Below are 17,540 nucleotides of genomic sequence, written 5' to 3' on the forward strand. Positions count from 1 at the left end.
ATCTAAGCAGCCTTCGCTGCAGTCCTGGGAAGTACCTGCCCCAAGTGGGGCAGCCGGTAACAGCCTCCCAGGATTCAAGTTCACCTCATTCCTGTGGCCCTGCGTGTCCCACACTTCAAGGGACACTGACCCTCCATAATCAGGCCTCGGCGGCCAGAGCCCAGAATGGAAAAAAGAAAGGATGCAGGGAGGGATTTAGGTTGGACACAAAGCTAGAATCCCCCAGCAATGGTGGAGGCAGGGCACATACCACTTGGGGACAGAGGGCAGGGGGATGCCCTGCAGCCCTGCATAATTGGGAGCCCAGATCCTCAAAATGTTATTTTGTTGTTTAAAAAAAAAACAAACCCACAGTCACAAGCCAGTTCTGTGATCTCACAACACTTAATCTGCTGATTTTATCACCTGTGAAAGAGAGAAACTCCCTCACACGGAGGTTGAGAGGAACAAATAAAATACTGCATGGCAAGTGCAGAGCAGGGGCGCCTGGGTGGCTCAGTCGGTTAAGCGTCTGCCTTTGGCTCAGGTCATGATCCTGGGGTCCTGGGATCGAGCCCCGCATCGGGCTCCAGTCCCGCATCAGGCTCCCTGCTCAGCAGGGATTCTGCTTCTTCCTCTGACCCTCTTCCCTCTTGTGCTCTCTCAAATAAATAAAATCTTTAAAAAAAAAAAAAAAGGAAAGAAAAGTGCAGAGCACTGTGCCTGACACATAAGCACTGGGTAGTGGTGGCTACTGGAAGCACTGGTCTTTCCTGCCGGGAATCCCAGGAGACTGGAGAATGGCTCAGCAGACACTAAGCCGCTGGTGACTCCTGGTGGCCACTGGGTGCCAGGACGAGAGGGCTGGGCCTCCGGGGATCAGGCTGGAAAATTCTGGACCTCTAGCATGTTCAGCTGTTAGACTTGCTGAGTCGGCCATTTAACAGACATTTCCCGAGGCTCTCTCTGGGCCAGGCCTAATCGCAGGAATTACTTTATTCCCATCCTGGCCTCTTCCAAGAGCTCCCTGACTGAAAATGGAGGGAAGGAGACACAAAGAGGAACACAAGGAGAGAGGAGGACCCTAGCCAGCCTGGTAAGTGAGGAAAGGCTCTCAGGGAGAAGATCACGAAGGACAAATTTGAATTGGGGGCTGGGAGGGAAGGACATTTGGGGCAGAGAGAAAATCAATGTGCGAAACACATTCAGAGTAGCAAGGAAATGAAAATGCAGCTGAGGTCAGTGGGCTCATTCCTGAGGGCTTTGGATTTAATGCCAAAAAGCTTCTTTGCGGGCAGCCTGGGAACTTCAAAGGGTCGTATCTGTGACCACGATACCTTAGAAAGTCACTCTGGCCACGGCAAGAGGGGTCCAGGTGGAGACACAGCAAGACTAGAAGGGGGCCTGCGTGGCAGCTAGGTTCAAGTCAGACACAGTGGCTCCACCCCTGGTGCCTGAGGATGTGGGGCGTGAGGGGGAGACGCTTGTGTCGGGGAGCTGCTGTCCAGGAGGCAGCTAGGTATGTCACCTGGAGCTCGGGGCGGCTGGGCCAAGAGCAGTGAGTGAGCTGAGAGCCAGCAGAGTGTAGACTAGGTATTTCATCGCCACGCGCTCTTTGGCATGTGCCGGGAGCTTCACAGACACTAACACACTGAGTCTATATGGTAAATTCTGAGGTGAGGATGGTTTTTGTTTTTTTTTTTTTTTTGAGAGAGGGAGAGGGAGAAGGCATGAATGGGAAGTGGGGGAGGGGCAAAGAGAGAGGGAGAATGAATCTCAAGCAGACTCTGCTGAGCGTGGAGCCCAACACGGGGCTCCATCTTGAACCCCAAGATCACGACCCCAGCGGAAACCAAGAGTCGGACGCCTAATGGACTGTGCCACCCAGGCGCCCTCTGAGGTGAGTACTATTATTTTCCCCTTTCGCAGAGGAGGAAACTAAGGCACAAAGCCGTTAAGGAACCTGTTTAAAATCACCCAACTACTAAAGAGCGGGCTGCGACTCCAACGCAGACAGCCCGGCTGCAAAGTTCAGGCGCTCAGCAACCTGCTGCTCATCCTGGGAACGGCTTCCTAACCCTGGGAATGGCAACAACCCCCAAGGGAGACTTTGGAAGGTGATAAGGAAGGAAACTGAGAATTCCAAAGCGAAGCCTTTGAATCTCAGATGAGCAGCATGCCACAGTAAGGTCCCCTCAGGGACAGAAGTCCCTTCTGCTGTCTTGTGACTGGCAATGGCTGTCCTGCTGGCGACTCCTCCATGCACGAGGTTGACAGAACAAGTGGGGTGCCCAGGCTCTGCCCTGCTAGGTCTGCCTTGTACTCCAGAGGCTCGTGGTGCCCCTGTAAGTGAAGCCCCAGCCCAGGCCCAGCCCGCGGCCGCCCCCCCAACACGAAGACCTACCCAGGCCGTTCCCCATACGTTCCGGGCTCCCCCTCTGGAGCAAGAACATGCCCCCATCTAAAGGCAGGCCTGGTGTACTAAGTACTTGACATCACTCTCTGGTGTGTTAGGACCCTTTCCACCAGAGCCCCTCTTGGAACTCCCATGGCCCCTCCACAGCCTCAGTCTACCCTGGGCGCCTGAAGTAGGAGGGTCCAAGGTGTTGGCTTGGCCTCTGGACCAGCGTGGACCAAGGGTGAGATTCCCACGGCTCCAAGAGCCACTGCCCTTGGCTGCCTGTGAGCCTTTCTTCATGCTGTCTCCTCGGATGGGAACAGCACCGAGGCCAGCCTGGCCCGGCCCCAGCTCTGTGCAGGAGGAGGAAAGGGGCCAAGCCCAGGCGTCCTCGAGCCACCAGCCCAAAGGCCTCTGCCACCCGAACGCTGCAGAGAGGCAAGCAGATACCAGTTTAGATACAATTTTTTTTCACTTACGTCGAAGAAAGTGAGAAGTCAGAGATAAAACAAGCAAAAAATACTGTAATTCCCCCCCGACACACACACTTTTTTTTTCAACAGACAGGCCAGGTCCTGCCAGGCCCTATTCCCCATTAAATGCCCCAAGGCCACCCCCCTCCCATCCCACCCCCATCCCCACTTGTTCCCGAGCCCCGTGAGCGGTGGGAAGCTGTCTTCTGGCCTTGGGCTTCAGACTCGAGCTCCAGCCCTGGCAGGAGAAGTCACGGCTAGTGCCAGAGCACAACCTTCCTGGCCTGGTCTGCGCTCACCACATGGCTCCCCGAGGAGCACCAGGCCACGGCGTTGACGGCAGTGCTGAGGACAGGGAGGGACGGGCTTCAGGGAGGAGGCCTCAGAAGTTGGGCCTGCAGCCTGGGTTCTGCCCCTCGTTACTGGAACAGGGCAGCCTGAGGCTCTCTCTAAGCCTGTAAAATGGGCTCACAGAGCTGCGCACAAGGGAAAGCACCTTGTGAACTAAGAAGGGCTCTGAGGGGGAGGGGGGGAGGGGGGGACAAGGGCTGGGAACTCCAGGGTCCCACGCATGTCAGAACCTGGAACTGGCTTAGCAGCACTGGGGCCGGGGGTGGGGGCCATGCTCACCAGTGGGGTCCCCGCAGACTACCCTCCAGCTTGCCGGTGTCTACATCCCAGATGTAAAGGGCTCCGTCCCAGGAACCTGCCAGGGCATAGCTTCTGTCCGGGCTGCAGTGGGCACAGCAGGGCAAGCAAGAAATGATCAGAGGCGAGGGCGCACGCATGCAGACATGGACATACACGGTCGGGGGGGGGGCACGCTCAGGCTCAGGCACATGCTCTCACACACACACCTGAACACGGCTTTGGTCCAGTCAGAACCACACCTGAAGCCATCAGCCCTGAGGGCAGACACAACCAGGGTCAGAATGAACGTGGCTGCCGGTCCCTGCCCTCAGCCAGGAGTTTCAAGAGCTTCGTCTCTCCATCAGGAGCTTGGGGCACCTCAGCAGGTCCTGGTCCAGAAGGGCCTCCAGAATGGGTCCCCCACTGACAGGTCCAGAAGGGCCCTTAACAAGGGATGAGAGACCCAGCTGCCCCGGCCAAAGCCACAGTGCCGGGGGCACAAAGCAGGTACCTGAATGCCTGGCGGATATTGCTGACACGAAGGTCAATGACCTTGAGTGTGTCATCTCGGGAACAGCTGAGCAGATGCAGCTGGTCTTGGCTGAGGTTCAGGGAGGTGACCCGGCCCTGCACAGGGATGATCTGGGTGCAGCAGGGGACCCTGAGGAGCAGAGACAGAGGTAGGGATGAGGAACAGCCCACCAAGGCCACTCCTGACAGGTGAACAAAGTCAAGAGGGGCCCCCGGGTCTCAGATCACCGGGGCCAGGGCTGACGCTGACTAGTCTCCCTTCTCCCACTGCGGCCAGCCCCTCCAAGAGGAACTTAGCCAGCCTTTGACTAGAAGCTGGGGCCTCAAAACCACTGGAGAGGAAACGAGAGTTGCCATTAAACGTGTGAGAGCGCAAAGGGTCTCCAACGGCACTCACCGCACACCTGGAAGGAGACCCGGCGCCAGCTCCAGCTCCAGCACCGGCTTTTATAAATCACCCCCCTATGCCGGGCTCCAGGCCGGAAAACAACAAAAACTTTGTTTCCTTTGATTTAAAAGTGGTAACTAGGGCGCCTGGGTGGCTCAGTCGTTAAGCGTCTGCCTTCGGCTCAGATCATGATTCCGGGGTCCTGGGATCGAGCCCCGCATTGGGCTTCCTGCTCAGTGGGGAGCCTGCTTCTCCCTCTCCCACTCCCCCTGCTTGTGTTCCCTCTCTTGCTGTGTCTCTCTCTGCCAAATAAATAAATATTTTTAAAAAATAAATAAAAGTGGTAACTAAGTAGAAAAGGGGGCTCCTCCATTTTGGTTGGCAAGGCCCAGGCAGAGTCCAGCAGCTGGACCAAGAGCCACTAAAAAGGTGCCATAGGTCCCCGGAGGCAGCGGAGCCTTCAAGGGGCCACACCTAGACAGAGAAGCCACCGCAGCCTCACTTCCCTGAGATGCCTCCATGGCTCTGTGGCCAGAGAAACGAAAGAGAACACAGGAAGCCTGTCCCCAGGCCTCCACCTCCCACAGCCCATGCCTGTCACCTGCTGTCCCAGAACCGGATCTTCTGGTCACTGTGGCCACTGATGATGACATGGTCCCCACACACCACATCATTACAGTAGGAAAGGACATTGATGGTCCTGGAGCCTGGGGACCAAAGAGCAGAGCCCTAGCCTCAGAAAAAGGTTGTTGGAAGCCATCCCACTGGACATACGGAGAAGCTGAGGTCCAGAAGCCCCAGGGGGTAAGTATCCTCCCCAAACTAGAAACCAGGTCCCCTGCTTCCCAGCCCAAAGCCTAAAGTCACCAAGAAACCAAGCAGAAAAAAACACCGATGGGGAGTAGGGAAGGAGAGGCCTTGGGACCTTTCACCCCAAAGGCCTGTGAATCTTAGAGCCATTCCCAGAGAACAGGCTGAGGTGTTCTTGACCTGGCTTGGGGGTGCCAGCAGGTAGGGAGGGGGAGGGAGGGGGCTGGGCCTCACAGTAGGCGCGGCCGAGGTCCCACTCCTTCACCGTCCGGTCCCGGCTCCCAGTCACCGCCTGGTGCCTTGTTAGCTTGAATTTGGCAGCCGTCACCTTGTCTGTGTGTCCAGACAGTGTCTCCTGCGCCACCCCCCCCCCCCGCATCCCACATATGGATCAAGGACATAGCCAAGACTCCATAATATCCCCCCTCAGGGCCCAAGGCATGACCCCTGACCCCAGGGCTGCCTCCTCAGTCAGGCCTTACCTTGGACTGTACCTCCCCCACCTTCCAGAGCTGGGCGGCCTGATTGTAAGTAGCTGCTAGTACCTGTGAGCCCTGGAGAGATGGAAGGGGAAGGAAAAGGCCCTGAACCTGGGCCTGAACAGAAGCAACATCCCTCACACCAGGGAGCTGGGGCAGGGGCTGCCTTGAGCCTCCCAGATCATCCAGACAGGCAGAGTAGCCTCCAGGCCCAGGGTACGTTTGTGTAGCAGCCAGAGGGACTGGTTCTAGGACATCCATGATGTTCCTTTATGTCCCAGAGCCCCCACCTGCCCAGTGTGGAGACTGGGGGCGGGGGCACACAACAGACGTCCCATGTCACTGAGGCTAAGTCCCCTCACCGAAGAGTCGAAGTCCACACTTGTGATGCTGCCACCAGCTCCTTCAAGGGTTTGGTTGGCCTCCAGACGATCTGGGGGGACCAGGAAAAGGACAGGTGAAATGAAGTCACTAACCTCATGAAGAGGAGTTGCTGAGAAGATCAGTCTCTCCCACGTTAGAGGAAAGACTTCTGGGGGCCTGGGCTGGAGGCCGCACCTCCCCAAACTGCCAGCAGGGGGCTCCAGGGGGCAGCTGATGATCTCACAGGGCTACAGAGGACCAGGGAGAAGGGACTGTCCCGGGGTCACACAGCAAGCCAGGGCCAGACGTTTCTCTAGGAAGCCTCCAGGAAATGACTGTGACTCCCCAACACACCCACCTCTACAAGCAGAGGGTAGTTAACACTCATCTCCTGAGTTCTGAGAGCTCAAGTGACACCAGAAGAGGAGGTCAGCTGGTGGGCCCCAGGGACCTGCTTCTCAAGGTCCTATCCCTGCAGAATCTAATGAGAAGGGACCCCTGCTTCCCCTAACAGGGACCATCTGAGCTGGGCCCTCCCCATCCTGCAGACCTGGATCCCAGCAACTAGGAGGCTCAGCCCAGAGCTCTTGCCAAGGGGTCATCTGGCCACTGCCCACAAAAATGTTACATGTCAGGAAACACAAACAGATCTAAGACCTTTGCCCACTAAGGAGCAAGCTGAGGGTGGGCTCTGGAGAGAAAGCCCCAGGATGGCCCACAGAGGAGAAACCCTCACCTCCCACAACATTCCAGAGGTGGATGAGGCGGTCAGCCCCTCCGGTGGCCAGGAGGCTGCGACTGGCGCCAAAACAAACAGCATTGACCTCGGAAAGGTGGGCATCCTACGGGGAAAAGGGAGGTTGGTGCCTCTGGCCCTCACCAAACGCACCTCTCTGCACACACAGGCTCTCACACGCACCCCTGCACACATCGGGTCTCAGCAGCCCTGCAGCAGCCTCCCGCTGTACTTCCCCACCGTCCCCTGCCTGGCCTCCTGATCTCCCTCTCCAGTCCATCCCCCATCACTAAATGCTGAAAGGCTTCTACCGCTGGATGGGAAAGAACACTTGTGCTCTAGCTGAGGAGCCCAGCCTTGCTTCCCTGGCCTCCGTGGACCACCCCTGGGGCCTACACTCCCCATATGGGCACCTCATGCATGTGGCCCAGCCCCTCCCTTACCAGCACATCCTGAACCTGGGTAGGAGGTTGGGCAGCCACACACACAGGGATGCTCTGGTATCGCGGCTCAGGAGCTCCCCCAATGGAGTGGCCTCTCCTCTTCTTGAAACTGGGTGGGGGGCAGGTGTTAGGAAGGCATTTGGCAAGGCCTTCTGACATGGGAGTCTCATGCTCCTGAGGCGGCAACAACAGAAAGCAGACAAGAAAGGTGGCAGAACATGGCCCAGAGGGGCAGCGAGCTTATTCCCAACCCAGCCTCTGACCCCGGGGGGTCAGTGTGAGGACGGGAGGGGCACAGAGGCAGGGAGGAGTTGGTGACTGCAGAGCAACCTCCGGGCTGGGGTTTCCGTCTGAGCCCGGCTGCCACTTGGCTCTGTGACCCTGGACAAGTCCTGACACATCTGAGCCTATTTCCCAACTGAGTGGTAGTTCCTATCCAGGCTCAGGCTGGAGATCCTGGTCCTCTGTGAGGACCACGGATGAGGGACAGAGCGTGGAGGACAGCCAGGCAGGGCCTGGAAATGAGGGAAATGAGGTCTGGGAGAGGCAGCAGAGATTCACACAGACAGCTGGGCAACACACAGACGGACAGATCGAGACATACACAGACCAAGCCTGGAGTCCAGAAGCCTGACATGGGCCTCCAAGGGGCCCAAACCCTTCACACACATGTAGGTGCACGCACACACTTACTCCAGAAGCTCCTTCACCACATCCACACAGCGGGAGAGTGTCAAGGAGGTGGCAGAGGCAGATCTGGGGTAGAAGTGAGAGATGTGCTAAGGGACTGGCCAGTGAGTGTGCAGACGGCAGCCACTCATCCCTACACCCTGCTGGGGACACTGAGGCTTGCAGGCCTGTGAGCCTGGGACAAGAACTTGGCTCCTCCAAGAGCAGGAGAGCGGGATGACCCACGGCAGTCCCCGGAAGGTGGAGGCAGGGAGGGATTTAGGAATAAAGTCTCCCAAAGTTTCCACCATGATGGTAAGAACTGCCTCACCACCCAAGTGCCCTCCACCAAAAGTTCTGAGGAGGCTGAGCTGGCGCATATGGGGGAGAGGATGAAGGTGCCCTCAGGCTGGGATAGCACAAGGCTGGCGGATGGAGGGAGGTAAAACCTAGGCCTGCTGAGTGATCTCAAAAATGCCCAGAAGAGGATGCGTCCTGGGCTGACTTGGCCCACCGGGGCTGCCAAGGACTTTGGGGACCAGCAGCATCTCATGCCCCTCCCCAAAGTTCTTTCACTGCCCCCAGGCCCGGACACCAGTGACCTGCAAGGAAGGGCTGAAAGAGAAGCCTTCAAGTTGGTGAATGGAGCAAGGGTGGGGGAGGGCAGCTGCAATGACAGACAAATGGAGATGAACGGGGGAGACTGAGGGAATGCATGGGCTTCAGAAGCCCGTGTGAGCTCACATCTATACGTGCTCTCACGCGCTCGGATACGCTCCCCCAAGCTTGTACACACATGTGCTCTCGTGTCCCTGTGAGGACACACCTGTGCCCCTGTGACAGCTGAGTCCTGGGCCTCGCCCACAGTTCCCTCCTGGTGACACCCTTTCACCGGCCTGACACCGCACCCCCACAGCTCTGGTCCTGGGAAGGCGCCGGAGTCCCTAAGACGGCAATGACCCCAAGAGGCTCCAGGCACTGGAGATCAGACCTGTCCTCTCCCCCGAGCCCGAGCTGGGCCCAAGGCCCTAGAGGAAGACTCTGGAGTGGGGCGTGGGGCCCAGCTCAGAGCTCTGGGACAGTCCTCACCTGAACGGCCTCTTCCACTTCTCACCAGCCTCACTCTTCAGGGACAGGGGCTCAGCAGGCCGGGCCAGAGTCTCAGGCTCCTCTCTGATCCCGTCGCCTATGGGGTTTGGGCTCCTGGACAGGGCGTGAAACTCAGGGAGGTCAAGGGACCAGCGCCTCCCTGCCCCCAGGGCACAACACGGTGAAGAGGGATCTTGCGGGCAGCCGTGCTGGCGCCTACGACCAGCGCACGCGAGCCTGCGCGTGTCCTGCGGGCTCAGTCTACGTGGGGACCTCGTGCAGACAGGTGGGGGCGGGGTAGAATTGCAGGCGGAGGCCAGAGAAAAGGGCGCCCTAGAGCACGCGCGGCAGAGCGGGCTGCGGAGGCTCGGCGGGCCGGACCCGGCGCGTCCCCACGCTTACTCGCTGATGCTCACTGTCCGCTTGGCAGCCTTCTTCAGCTCCAAGGACATCCGCGCCTGCTTGGCCCTGGCGGAAGAGAAGCATCCAGAGAGCCGCGCCGGGCCGACGCGCCTCGGGCCGCGGAGGTGAAACGCGGAGCGTGCGCTCCCCCCCAGGGCCGCGGCGCTCTCGTCTCCGACGGGCGGGGCCAAGCGCGCTCACTTCTCCTGGCGCTCGAGGCGCAGGTTGCGCTCGGCGGCGGCGCGCGCCTTGCGCTGCACGAGCCGCTCCAGCAGGTCACGCGCCTCCTCCTCCAGCCGGCGCAGGGCCGCCTCCTGGAGCCTGGCGTGCGCGCGCAGCGCCTCGTAGGCCGCCCGCTGCGCCACGTTCAGCGCCCGCTGTGCGTCCACTCGCCGGGCCTGCCGCGCCCGCGCCTGCTGCAGCTCCGCGGCGCGGGCCTCCAGAGCCGCCAGCCTGCGGGAGGGGGCACCCTTCGTCACGGCGCGGTGGGAGCCGGTCTCAGAGGGGGACAGACTTGCCCCTTCCACGCCGTCAGGCAGGTGGCTAAGCCAGGTCTCCCACTCCGTGGGGAAAGCTCCCGGGCCGTGCTGGAGACACGCAGGAGCACCCCGTCGCCCCTTCCCCGGCAGAGGTGGCCCCGAGCCACCCAGCGGTGGGCGCGGTCCACCCTCGCACCGGCCCGCGCCTCACCTGCTTTGCCGCTCCTCCAGCGTCGCCTCCAGGGTGCCCAAGGCCGCGCTCTTCTCCACCACCTGGTAGGCCATCTGGGGGCGGTCGGGGGCGGAAGGTGGGCGGCAGCGCCTCTGCAGGGCTCCCGCCGCGCGCTCCCAGCCCCTCTCCGGCTGGACGTGGAGCAGAGTCGGCTGCTCCACCCACCCCGAAAGCACAGGCTCTGACAGGTGAAGGGCGGCGCACAGAACGCACTGCTGTTTTGTGGAACAGTGGAAGGGCCTTGGGCCCTGGAGCCTAACACCTGAGTTTCAGCCCTGGCAGGGCCACTTATTTTCTCCGTGACCCCGGGGCGGCCATTTAACCTCTCTGAACCTGCTGTTTCCTCACCTGTAAAGTGGGAATGATAGCACTTACCTCAGAGGGTAATGTAGAATTACTAGAAGGAGTAATATTTCAGATAATAGCAAACGTTTATATAGCACGTGTGTGTCATGCCCTGTTCTGAGCACTAGGCACATATTAACTCTTCTAATCGCCATAACGCGAGCATGAGGTAGGTACTGCCATTTTCCCGATTTCGCAGATGAGGACACTGTCACAGAGAGGTTAAGTGTCTTGACAAAGTTACACGGCAGACCACGTAACATGATGCTCCAAGTACAGGACAGGTCTACAGGAGAGGTTCAAGGGGTGCGGGCTCTGTTCCCCACTTCTCTAACCCTGGCCTAGCCGAGCAGAGATTCCAGAGAGCAACCAGGAGCCCTAAGCAGAGGCACAGGGCAAGAAGGAGAACAGGCTGTGGGAGCGTAGAGGCCAGACTGAATACCTGAGCTGCCCCCAGGCCTAGAATGGGGGTGAGGGTCACCTCATCCGTGCCCCTGCCTCATTCAGCAGTCCTTCAACCAAGAGCTGGGGAAGCCACAGAGAGGAAGGTCAAGTCCCACTTGTTAGCGCTGAAGGGTCAGCAGAAGAGACAGACCTCAGGTGAAGCAGTTCCTACCAGTGTGACAAGAGGAACATGAGGAAATAACCAAGGCGGGGGCTCTGACTGCTAACCTGTTCCTCACGTGGGCCTGGTGAGGGACGGACTGAGGAGCGAGGCCAGCGCTACTCAGCCGCACTGACAGATCTCCCTCTGCCCGTGCGCCGGCCCGTGCCTACCTTCCTAGCCGGCCCAGTTCCTAGCGGCCCAGTTCCTAACGTTTGTAATTCCTTTCACCACGGAGCAGTCTGACCTCCACTTCTGCTTCCTTGCCTGTCATTTACTTTCACTGATAGTCTGTGATTCAATATTTTGGGGAGGTTTTTCAAAAGCCAAATAATAGAGATGGAAAACAGATTAGTGGGTGCAGGGTTAGGGATGGTTGGGGGAGAGGGGTGCGTTGTGACGAAAAAGGGTAGCAAGAGGGAGATCTTTGTGGTGATGAAATTGTGCTGTATATTGCCCGTCACACAAATCTACATATGGGACAACATGACAAAGAAATCTATGTATATTTCATATCAATATCATTTTCCTGATCATGTATGCTATAGTTACATAAGAAGTAACCAATCTTTGCAACTTCCTATGATCTATAATTATTTCCCCCAAAAAGCTAAAATAATAACAATGATATATGCTTATTGCAATATGTGAAACAGTACTAAGAATTAAAGAAAACTCCCCTTCCCCTGGCATATCCAATGGGAACTGACTGGTGTGTTCTGAGGAAGTGCCAGGGAGGAAGTGCTAAGGGCAAGGGGTTTGTGGAAGTGTCCCAGACCAAGGGGACTATTAGTTCAGAGACAGGGAGAGTGGCAGGAAATTCTGGAGAACCCCCCTGGGAAGGCTAAAGGGCTCTGGAAGATGTATACCAAACTGACAATGGGAGAGATGGTGAAGGGGGTTTCACTTCTTTACTCGGTGGGCTTCTGTTCTCTTGAAATGTTCACAAGCATGTGTGTCTGTATTGTCTTTTTTTAAGGAAGATCTTTTTGTTATTAAAATATATCACTCTGGGGGCACCTGGCTGGCTCAGTTGGTAGAGCATGGGACTCAAAATCTCCGGATCGTGAGTTCAAGCCCCACGTTGGGCATGGAGGCTACTTAAAAAGAAAAACGTGTGTGTGTGTGTGTGTACACATATATACATACATACATAGGTGTGTGTGTATATATATTTCTCACTGTGAGTGCTGTATGGAGAATGGATGGGAGTGCCAAGGGAGGGGTTGTCCAGGAATGATGAGGGTAACTTGGGCCAGGCCAACAGAGAGTTGATGGATTTGGAGGCAGGATCCATGAGCTGATGACTGCTAGCTAGCTCAGGATGGAGGGCTGGGAGGGACTAGAGGTGCCCCCTCAGTTTCCAGCCCAGTGACTACCAGTTGGGGGTGGAGGGTCTACCTCATCCATCATTTAGTCTACAAATATTTATTAGCATGGACTGTGAGGACAGACCCCAGGGATAAGTGGAAGCAAAGCAAGGGCATCCCAGGCCTTGGAGATCTCACAGCCCAGGAAGTGCCTCAAATGTCAAGTTGTAACTACAATAGGGGCTCTGAGGGAGAGGCTCTCACTGGGTTCATAGCCCCACTCCCACACTCGTTGGGCAAGTAACGTGGCATGCTGTAACTAGGCATGTGTTTATGGCCAACAGCCTCCATTGGACTGGAAGCTCCACGGGGCCAGGTCTTGTCCTTATCATGTGCCTTGGATAATGACAATTGTCAATAAATCTTTGTTGAAAGAATGAATGGAGATCACAGAAGATGGATTCATGTGGGAAGGAGTTCAGATCCTGGCTCCGCTTCTCTAAGCCTCAGTTTCCTGCTGTAGAGTTGTGGAGGATTAGCTGAAATAATGCTTAGCCCAGCACCTGCAGGAGTCCCGTCTCCATGTGGTGCTTGCCATATACTATGGGGGAGATGGGGAATCTGATTTTAGATGTGATGTCCAAGAACCCCAGCTGACCAACAAGTGTGGAGCTCAGGGGAGAAGACTGGGCCAGAGACAGGTCTGGGAGTCAGCATACCATCTTTGAGGCCACAGGAGTCCGTGAACCCACCCAAGCTCCAAGGAACACCCACATTTAAAGAGGAGGAGGAAACGAGCCAGAGAAGGAAGTTCAGAAGCAACTGCTACAGAAAAGAGAAGAAAACCAGGACAATGTGGTGAAACTGCAGCCAAGAGGCACCACGGGGTGGGGGCAGCAGTGTCGGGTGGAAATAGCACACCCTGCCGTGGGGGTGGGCCACCTTCCTCATTTGGTCTGCAAGTGTATACTGTGCATCAGCCGGTGCTGGGCCCCAGGGTTAGGGAGGCAGGCTGTGAACAGAGCAGGCGGGACCTTCTGGAAGGGGGAACAGACTCATCTGGCCTTGTGTACCTCATCCTCCTCTCTGAGCGCTCACCTCACATCCTCTAGCTGCTGTTGGAGACCACGTCCTCCTGGGCTGCCAGAACCAAGCTAGAGAGCACTGTGGCACTGGACTTGGAGAATGTCCCTCACTTGCCGGATCCCTTGGACCACATCCCCTTGCCCCCAAAGTCCTGGATTCTGGCCCCACGCCATTCTCTCTCAGACCCCTGCCCAGCCTACCTCACCACAGACCCGCCGGAGCTCTTCCTCCTCCTCTTGCCACTTCACCCTCAGAGTGGTTGGTGATGGGACTTGGTCTGAGTCCGGCCCCGATTCCTCTTCCCTGCCAACCAATAAGAGAACGGTGTTCTTTGTCCCTCAGTTCACCCACAGGATGAACACGGAAAGCCTGAAACCAAAACCATGAACTTTCTCCTAAGGAAGATGGAAACCCAATGCCAGTAGAGGAAAAGGCAAGTCTCCAGAAACTGAAACTGCCCATGACTCCTCTGCCCTAGGACTTCCCCAGGCCTTGGGTTCACTAGCTAGGACCCTCCTTAAGAAGCACCTCCCAGGGGGGGCACCTGGGTGGCTCAGTCATTAAGCGTCTGCCTTCAGCTCAGGTCATGATCCCAGGGTCCTGGGATCGAGCCCCGCATCGGGCTCCCCACTCGGCGGGAAGCCTGCTTCTCCCTCTGCCACTCCCCCTGCTTGTGTTCCCTCTCTCACTGTGTCTCTCTCTTCAAATAAATAAATAAAAATTAAAAAAAAAAAAAAAAAGAAGCACCTCCCAGCGGCGCCTGGCTGGCTCAGTCGGTTGAGCATTTGCCTTTGGCTCAGGTCCTGAGACCCTGGGATCGAGCCCCTGCATCAGGCTCCCTGCTCCATGGGACCCTGCTTCTCCCCCTCCCTCTGCCTGCCACTCCCCCTGCTTGTATGTGTGTGTGTGCATGCTCTCTCTCTGTCAAATTAATTAATTAATCTTTATTTAAAAAAAAAAGCACCTCCCAACTCTGAGGCCCAACCCATTCCTGGTTCTCATCTTCACTCCCCCTTTGGCATATGTAGCAAGACCCTTTCTGTAGGCATCAGGTAAGGATCAGGGACACAAAAAGAGGAGGGGGAAAGGCAGGAGTGTGGGGGTGGGAAGGGAAGAGATGAGACAAATGCAGAGATGGACTTAGAAAGGTGGTGAAGAAAGGGCATTCTAAGCAGCTGGCCTGGAGGAAGTTTCAAGAGACCAGCTCCTCCCTCCCCTGGGTAGCATTTAAGGACCAATGAGATGCCAGGGAGAAAATGAAGCCAGCATAGGCAGTGGGGGCAGGGCCCAGGCATAGGCAGCCCATTGTAACCAGGAACACTCATACACTCACCAGGGGCGCTGGAGGGTAGCAGGAGTGACATCATTTGGCTCTGGCTGCAGCTTCTCTGAGATCCGGGCCAGCAACTCAGCCTTCTCTAGGAGACGGTTATCTAGGGGTACAAAGACAAACACTTTCCAGCAGACTCCAGGCATACCTCTCTGGCTGGGAGGGCTGCAGGAGCCCAGGGATGCAGAATGGCAGAGCTACTGGCAGGTTGGGCTCTGCCCTTTGCCTGAGGGGTGTTTGTGGGCTCTACCCAGAACTTCAGCCTTAGCACAGCCTCCTCACAGCACCTGCCCACAGGCCCTCCCAGGAAACCGTCTCTCCAGGGGACAGAGAAAGACAGCCATTGCAGGGGAAGTAGATGGCTGGCCTCACCGACCACTGTGGGTCCTGAGGGAAGGACAGCGCCAGGGATTGATTCAGCCTTGCCCCAGAGCAAGTCTTTGCCCCAAAGAGTGATGAAATAAACCCAGCTCCACCTGCCTACGGCCTTTGGCAAATTACTTCCCCTCCAGGGGCTCTAATTTTCTACTCTAAAAAACAATCCTCTCTTCCCCTGAGTTGGGGTAAGGTTCCCCCAGGCCAGAAGAGAAAGTCCTTGAGCAACTATCCAGCAGACCTCCTTGAATTTGTTAGCTTTTGCTGCAGACCCTGGAATATCTCCCTCCACCCCCACCACACTCACTTCCTCTTTTCTCACCAGTTCCAGGGTAGGGTGGGGGTGGTAAGCCCAGGCCTAGCTCCTCAGCTCCTTTCCTTCACCCGGTTCCCTGCCTGTCACTTCGACTGAGGTCACTGTGCTAGTTCTCACACAAAACCCCACCCCAGCCCCCAGGGCACTGCACTGGCCCCCCAGCAAATCTAAAGAAGACGCCATTTTGCCCAGTTTATGGGTGATAAATCTGAGGCTTAAGGATACAACCCACCCAAGACCACAGAGAAAACTGGAGCTTCATTACGTCTGATCGCAGCCCTCGGGGTCTCTCCAGTCCCACAGACTGCAGCTCCTGGGGGACAGGGGTGACTTCTCCCTCAAATTGGATGGTTCCACTGTCCATCAGAGCAGTGAAAAAGTGAGGTTGCCTGGAGGCAGGAGGCTGACCTCACATCCCTGAGGGAGAGGACCAGCAGCCTAGAGGGTTGCAGGTAAATGACCCAGGACAAGAGCTGCAAATGCAGTTTGGGGGATCAGGGGGGAGATAGTTAAGCAGCAGCCAAAATTAGGACCAGTGATGGAACTGGAGGGATAGTGGTGGTAACTCCCCCCACCCAAACCCCCCAACATACAATTTCGAGGGACCAGAGCCACTTATGCACACTTGTGCCCCCTGGCTTGAACTGCCATACCCACTCCTGACCAGCCCCCCGCCCCCGGCCCCAAACACCTGAGTATGACTCTTCTTGGGCTCAGCCAGCAGCTTGGAGTCCCCTGTTTCTCCCTCGGGCCGCGGCTGCCCGAGCACAGAGGCGCTCCAAAAACCTGAGCCAGGATCACGTACCAGTGGCAAAGCCTGAGACGCTGAGCTTCCTCCCTAGAGATTCAGAGAAGTAGCTGCTCTCGAGAGTTCTTTCACTGGGTCACAGGGACCAAATGGATTGACTAGGTTGTACCCTGAGAACTGCCCCGGGAGGGGGAAGCATAAGAGACCCTAAAAAACCAACACTAGCTAACAAACCGGTGCCCAGGAAACCCAGTCCGGGAGAGGCGGGCCCTGAGGGGCCAGGAGGGGAGGAGCACCGGGAGGGAGCTCCGTCCGGGAAGGGGCTCTAAGCTAGAGCCTGGACTGGAAAGGGCAGGAATGCTGGCTAGTCAGAGGTGGGGCGAAACAGAGGGGCCAGAAGGCCCAAGGATTCGGAGGCGAGAAGGCTTTTCTGCCCGCGGGTCACTGCCCGAGGAGCCAGACAACCCTCCCTCCCCGCGCCCGGATCTCCGTCCCCTCCCTCCACTGCCATCTTGCAGGGCCCCCGTGGCGCACTCACAGGCCGGCACCAGCTCCACGAAGAGTGTCTTTTGCGTGCGGTCCCGCTGCCGAAGCTGCCGCACTATGTGGCGTTTCCAGCGGGCGACGGGCACGCCGGGGGCGCCGGGCCCCGCCATAGCCGCTCTCCCGCCCGCACGGCGCGCCGCTCCCACGGAAGGAGGCGCGACCGGGGCGGGGCCTCTGGGGGACTCCGTGACGTCAGGGGGCGGCAGCGGCGGGGACTCCCCGGATCGTCCTAAGAGCGTTCGTCGGGGGAGAAAGCCGAGCAAACGTGCTGGGAAGCCTACCCCAGGGTCTACAGCACCCGGACCGCACCAGAAATTCTCACCCACGTCGGGGTGCCATCGCTGTCCGCCGCAGTGAGCCGGGATGGAGGTCGCGGCCTCCGGGGCGGCTTCCCCCACGCCTGTGGGCGAGCTGTCGGGCCGGCCTCCCGGTGCCGGGCCTCAACCCCTCGGCGCCGAGACCGAGTTCGGAAGTAACCGACGTCGCCCACGGCCCCTCCGGTCAGGTCGCGCTCCGAGCTGGGGACCTAGAGACGCCTCACACCCGGACCCTGCCCTGGAGGCGCTCAAGGTCTGCGAGGGGAGGCGACACAGGCACGAGGCACACACAGCGTGGCGGCGAGGCGGAGCGCCGAGGAGGAAGGGACCGAAGTGAAGAGGCGCTGCTTTCGCGGATGACGGCGTTTGAGTTGGAACCGGAGGGCTGCAATAGGTAGGTGCTGGCCAGGACGAGAGAAGGACTCCAGGCAGCGGGAAGAACAGGTGCAGAGGTTTGAGGAT

The 17,540-nt window shown here is 57.8% G+C and overlaps 1 protein-coding gene and 1 non-coding gene across 6 annotated transcripts; one reads left to right on the forward strand and one right to left on the reverse strand.

Annotated features, from left to right (window-relative positions):
- Positions 1-1,057: 1,057 nt before the first annotated feature.
- On the reverse strand, positions 1,058-17,007 carry ATG16L2 (autophagy related 16 like 2). 5 transcript variants are annotated; one of them, XM_045894380.3, is made up of 18 exons: positions 16,754-17,007; positions 14,780-14,879; positions 13,647-13,749; positions 10,081-10,154; positions 9,592-9,843; positions 9,391-9,456; positions 8,989-9,102; positions 7,924-7,986; positions 7,231-7,339; positions 6,788-6,893; positions 6,051-6,121; positions 5,692-5,763; positions 5,444-5,564; positions 5,001-5,106; positions 3,992-4,141; positions 3,708-3,755; positions 3,481-3,582; positions 1,058-3,195 (listed from the first exon to the last, which is right to left on the reverse strand). In XM_045894380.3, the coding sequence occupies exons 1-18, from the start codon at positions 16,869-16,871 to the stop codon at positions 3,108-3,110; spliced, it is 1,863 nt and encodes a 620-aa protein (XP_045750336.1). In that variant the 5' UTR covers positions 16,872-17,007; the 3' UTR covers positions 1,058-3,107. The 5 variants fall into 5 exon arrangements, with proteins under 5 accessions (XP_045750336.1, XP_064433038.1, XP_064433037.1 ...); XM_064576968.1 differs by lacking the exon at positions 16,754-17,007 and adding an exon at positions 16,273-16,616; XM_064576967.1 differs by lacking the exon at positions 7,924-7,986.
- Positions 12,069-12,141, forward strand: TRNAL-CAA (transfer RNA leucine (anticodon CAA)). Its single transcript has one exon. It is a non-coding gene; the product is annotated as a tRNA-Leu (tRNA).
- Positions 17,008-17,540: the final 533 nt, after the last annotated feature.

The sequence above is a fragment of the Mirounga angustirostris genome, unplaced genomic scaffold (genome assembly GCF_029215605.1).
Source record: "Mirounga angustirostris isolate CCGP_5_RB_7025 unplaced genomic scaffold, mMirAng1.0.hap1 SCAF_13, whole genome shotgun sequence".
NCBI lineage: Eukaryota > Metazoa > Chordata > Mammalia > Carnivora > Phocidae > Mirounga > Mirounga angustirostris.

Excerpts from the sequence above, each read along its gene's own strand:
- ATG16L2 (XM_045894380.3), bottom strand. The coding sequence starts at position 16,871 with ATGGCGGGGCCCGGCGCCCCCGGCGTGCCCGTCGCCCGCTGGAAACGC. Across the intron at positions 9,844-10,080 it reads CTGGAGGAGCGGCAAAGCAG|GCTGGCGGCTCTGGAGGCCC; the intron begins GTGAGGCGCGGG and ends CCCCTCCCGCAG. Across the intron at positions 4,142-5,000 it reads ATCCGGTTCTGGGACAGCAG|GGTCCCCTGCTGCACCCAGA; the intron begins GTGACAGGCATG and ends TCTGCTCCTCAG.